General features: G+C 44.9%; 1 protein-coding gene across 1 annotated transcript in view; it reads right to left on the bottom strand.

Moving 5' to 3' along the window:
• The window catches only part of EDIL3 (EGF like repeats and discoidin domains 3), a 241,492-nt gene extending 238,689 nt beyond the window's left edge, over positions 1-2,803 (bottom strand). Inside the window, exons 1-2 of the mRNA XM_014309459.2 lie at positions 2,798-2,803; positions 1,424-1,600 (exon numbers count right to left, since the gene is read on the bottom strand). Coding sequence (XP_014164934.1) covers positions 1,424-1,600; positions 2,798-2,803 — 183 coding nt within the window. The remainder of the gene's footprint in view (positions 1-1,423; positions 1,601-2,797) is intronic.
• Between the last annotated feature and the right edge of the window lie 2,436 nt (positions 2,804-5,239).

Genomic DNA, 5,239 nt, shown 5'->3' with positions numbered 1-5,239 from the left:
GCAGGTCTGCGTGTCCGGGGTTCCTGTCCCGCGGCAAATCGCATGTCCTGGGCTAGTTTGGTTTTGGGTGGGTGCCTGCTGTCGTCTCTCAGGGAGAGGACGCTGTTCACGAAGGTGTTTTACCCTCCGCGGAGGAATTCTGCCCTCCACAAACTTCTCTGTCTTGTAGGTGCTGTCCAAGCCCTGCGCTCTGCCGAGTGCTGCCTCGGTTTAAAATCCCTCCTGAGCATCCTCACAGGGAACTCGCACGGGATCACAGGATTATGGCATGGTTTGGGTTGGAAGGGACCTCAGAGCTCACCACATCCCAACAGGATGAAGGACACCTTCCACCAGACCAGGAGATGCAAAGATCCGTTCTTCCACCTCCCTCCCTCCTCAGGTAGGATGCCATCCTGCCCAAAACTGGAAGGGAGTCAAAGCAAGAGTGAAAGATGCAGAGATATTTCAGAAGCAGCCCAAGGTAGAGGGTTGGAAGATCCCACATCAGACCACTACACCCTTTTTTAAAATTTTAATCTCTATTCCCTACCTGGGTATTTAGAGCCACAAGAGTGAAAAAGAGTACCAATTTCCTATTGGGCGTCAAAAGGCTCTCCGGGTATTTTATATCTGTTATTTGCATCCCGTCTACATGCCTTCACGGCGAAAGACCACATATAAATATTATATTAAGCTTTAATGCACTTGCCGAGTGAGAAGGATGAACTGAACAGCACTAGGCTGTTGAGAAGCGTTTCTGAAGATACAACCTGAAAGTCCGGGCTGCTTGCATAACAACGAGAAGAGACATAGTGAAATTAGGAGTGGAAACGACCCGTTAACTCGTCTGATCTCTTGGTTACTTTGGCTGGCACCTCGCAGTAGTTACAGCATTTCATTTTGCAAGCCCTTTTGTCTGGCATTAAATGCCTGCCAGTGACAGGGTGACAGCCCTTGCCTAAAGCTCTGGTTTTACATCAGAGCTCGCAATTAATCACATTTGTCTTTGACACTGGAAGTGTTTTGGTTTCAACACCTTACATTGTCAGCAAAGATTTGAAAGGACGAGGCTTTTTTTGCGCTGGTTAAACTACGAAATTAACAGAACAGACGCACCTTGATAAAGAGCGTTTGACACCCCCATAATCCCATGGCTTTTTCTGCTCGCACACAGCTCAGTGGTGCCCACACCAGGTGTGCCCTTCACCCATCACATCAGGGCAAGTTTCCTCATGGCACTCAGGACAGTGCAGAGTTATTCAGCAGGCTAGAACAGATAAAGAAAAAAAAAACCTCCCAAAATTAATTTAGCCTATAACTGCAGAAAATACGTGTTATCATGAGCTGTAGTCCAGTGTGATGCTCTGGACGTACGGGAGCTTGGTAGCACCCACCTAAACTTTCTCCTGTCCTCACTGAAAGGTGCACAAGCACAACTCACCTCACTCAGGTGTGCTGCAGCCACGCCTTCATTCGGCTGCTCAGGTTTCCCTGCGATTGCATCACCACCTCTACAGCAACTTGGATTTTGTATATCAGCCTCCATGCCAGAGATCTCCCTGAGGAACCGCTGCCTGGAAAGAAAACACTTCTCTTTCTCCCCAAGGGTGTTGCTTTGCTGTCAATAAAGAGACAGTGGAAATTTAGGGAGCCTTAACAAAGCTTCTGATATTAACGCATCGTTTCCCTGAAACGGTGCTAATTTTACAGCTTATCTCTGTTTTACAACCAAGAATCCAGCTGTCACAATTACAAGGCAGGCTGCACTGTAGCTGCTGTGGCAGCCCAGCATGCCTGCACCCCCAAGTGGCAGTCTTGCCTGTGATTTTTTTTTGTTGTTGTTATTTTATTTTTCTTGAGGGAATAATCCCGTAATGCAGCCCCTTTATTTCCCCAATTAGGACAAATCTAAAGGGACTAACTACACTGGGTACTGGCAGGCCTTTTTCCACTGAGAGCCTGTGACTAGCAGCTGATTAAAATGACACAGAAATAGCTTATCCAAAGCCAGGCATTGTTTATTCAGCCAAAAGGCACGAAACAACAAAAGGCTTTTCTGCCTGGTTCTTACCTAAAGAGCAGTGCCTTTTTGTTTTCAGGTTCTCAATAAGTTTTATTCAATAAAACCTATCTTCCCACCTCAGAGTAATCAGACTTTTTTTCTGCTCCTCTCTGCTGGGCTGCTCTTCCTGGGCTGCTTCCTCCTGCTTGCTCCTGGTGTTTTTGGGATGACCCAGGATTGGGGGATGCTGCAGGCAATCCCTTCATCCAGTACCTTCCTCCCACCCCAGTTTCTCCCCTTAGCACAGGGTAACACAACTCCAGCTCAGCCCTGCGAGGCTGGCTCTGAGGTGCAGACTTTCCTTTCAACCCGCAGGTAGCAGTCACCTGCACCTTGGTGTTCTTAAAATGGATTTTCTGAAGGCAGGCTGTGCTATTTACTGCTCCAGCCTGGGTTTTACCCCAGAGCTCCACTGCCGCTGTGCTGTGGGGTTGTCGTTGGGGTTGTTGTGGTTGCAGCATCTTGCAGCACCCCCCCTCCTACAGTGACTTGTCCCTGACTTCACCTTCTGGATGAAGATTCTAACCTGGTGTCCTTCAATGCCCTCCAAGGTTCAGAAATTATTCTTTTTTTTTGCCATTTTTTTGTTTTTCTTGAAGCAGCTGCCTCCTGCTGTTGACAGCAGGAAAACCTGCCTTATGACTCCACAAGTACTATAGGTATGCAAAAATCAATTTTATGTGGGAAACCCTAGGACCTTCAGGCCATGCCGAAGGTTCTTTTTTCCTTTTTTGGGTTGCAAACTTGACTTACCGTCATCCCAGTGGTGAAGGCACTTTGCTGAAATGTGGGCAGGATGGGACTGGGATGTCACAAGCCATTGCCGCTCAAGCTGATGTTCTACCTTTTATATCAACATTAATATAAATACACAATATATAAAATTGCAACAAATCACATTTTTATGTTTGTATTTTGATATTTACCCCTAAGGCAAAACTCTTCCTCCTGTCATGTGGATTCATTATATGCTTTGTGGTTTGGAATTTAAGAGAGAAATGGGCTCAAGAACTGCCAGATATTAATCCCTAATATTTCTGTCTTTTTTGTTCCTGCCACCCATAGAACTCAAAGACTACTTTTCACTTTCCAAACTGTTCCTACACTTCAGGATAATTCCTTCTTAATTTGACTTAGCTGCACTGTAATACTCAAATACATATTTTACTTGTTTACCAATCACTCAGGATCAAGAACTCTTTGGCATCCAATTTTTCTTATGTTCTTCCATCTAAATGATCAGCTTTGTCAGAATTTTCTGCCTAGTAGGATTGCCAGAAACGGACTATGGAGACTGCTTAGATCTGCAACATTCCTCCCTTAGGCTGAAGATTCCTGTAGACCTTCAGGAGCAGAGGAGGTAGAGTGGAGAGACAAATCAACTGCTGCCTTTCCAAAGGGAAAAAAAATAAACCTAACTGGGAAAGAGCTAATCCATGTCTGGTAATATCCTCACTGTTTTACATCTTACTTTAATTAGTGGTTTAAATTTTCTACATTATTTCCTGTCTTGCCTCAAATGCTCCAATTAACCCTTTGCAGTCCTTCAGTACATTAAACAGGAAAAAAAAAAAAATTATAGCCTGTAGAAATGTAGGCAGCCACACTGTCCTTAGATAAAGAGCCACCAGTAAAGGAACAGTGACAGCAAGTCTGAATGTATCACATGAAGATGAATTTGGCATAGGAGAAGAATGATGGCCAGGGTGTTTAGCAGTGACATCAGGTCTAACATTTGTCACACAAGAGGTGAACCAGGTTACTCCCACTTGGGCTGCAGAAGTAGGAGGGCAAGAGCTGATCCTTTCTGCTTGCCAACCTCTTGCCAATTTTAGATGTCATCCAGACAAGAGAGTGTAACCTGCCAATTACCCTGTAACACCTTTAGGGTATCTCGGATACCAGCTTTGTGGAGGAGATTAGCTCTATCACCAGCTCCCATCACAGCACCCGCCAGATCAGAACCTCCTCAGAGCCAGAGATCAGGACAGTCTCAGACTGCACAGGCACAGATTATATTGCCACCTCCGTTATAATTAGGGCTATAAAAAGCCTCTGCTGCACGCAGCAGAACTTTCCTTTTATTTTATTTTTTTTTTTCTCCCTAATAATATGTACTTTGTTCTTTGGGGATTTGTCAGACACCATTCAGCGTAACTGGCTGCTCTGATTCTGCAAGTCATCTGTGTGTGTTTGACTCAAGAGAAGAAGAGATAATACATCTGTCTGTCACCACCACAGCAACGCCGCCAGAATTATTCCTGGGGTTGACACTGCCTGTAAAAAAAGGGAAGAGTTGGTTCTTTTATCTCTTCCCAAGCACAGCCTGATCCCCCACTTCTTGAACATGTGAGGCTTCCCATTAAGTCAACGTGGGTTTTGTGGAAGATCCCATTTCCCTCAAACATTTCTGGTTCAAAGGCATTGTCATGTAATGCTCCATCACAGGAAAGGGGGGAGAAGCAGCTGTGCAACATAGGGAAACAGTCAAACTCCATTAAAAAAAAAAAAAAAGAACTTTTTCTTTCTGTATTTTGCAGTACAGAGTTTTGTGGGTTTTTTTCCTTTTTGACTATTTATAGGAAGGAACCAACAAAATCAGTATCATAGTAGGGTTTGAATACTTTTATTTTTGGAAATAAGCTTTTACTGCCTACAGAGGATAGTATTAAAGAATCCTGTCTAAATGCCTGAGTATGCTTCAAAATGAATCCTTTTCCTCCCACAATGAGAACATGTGAAGTGCACAAGAACACAGGAGAGGAGGGGAGAAGAGTGTAAAGGCTAAGGTGTGAGCACAACCCCTGGCATGAGGCACTCCTGTGTTTCATCCTGTAAAGCCTTCTGCACACCCCTGAGGCTGAGAAATGGATTAATCTCAGCTGGGATGATTCCCTGCCTGCTTGTGAAAGGAATTTGGATTCACAGTGTTTCTTCCAGCAGGACTAAGGTGTGTGGAAGCTGAGTGCTGGTGCACATGTGCCTGTTCAGTGCCTCTGCAGACGGCTCAGCACCGGTGCCACGTGGTTCTCCCACTCTCTGCAGACAGCAGAAAGTCCTGAGTTAGAGATTAATGTCACAGTTAGAGTAAAAAAGGCAAAGTTCTGCCCCAATGAAGTGACACCTGCATCAAGCTGCAGACAGTGGGTTACAGAATCACAGAAGCAAGAAATGTGTTGGAAATGACCTTTAATG

The sequence above is a fragment of the Geospiza fortis genome, unplaced genomic scaffold (genome assembly GCF_000277835.1).
Source record: "Geospiza fortis unplaced genomic scaffold, GeoFor_1.0 scaffold43, whole genome shotgun sequence".
Lineage (NCBI taxonomy): Eukaryota > Metazoa > Chordata > Aves > Passeriformes > Thraupidae > Geospiza > Geospiza fortis.
The sequence above is the reverse complement of the archived record's forward strand: the minus strand, read 5'-3'. Positions and strand labels throughout refer to the sequence as shown.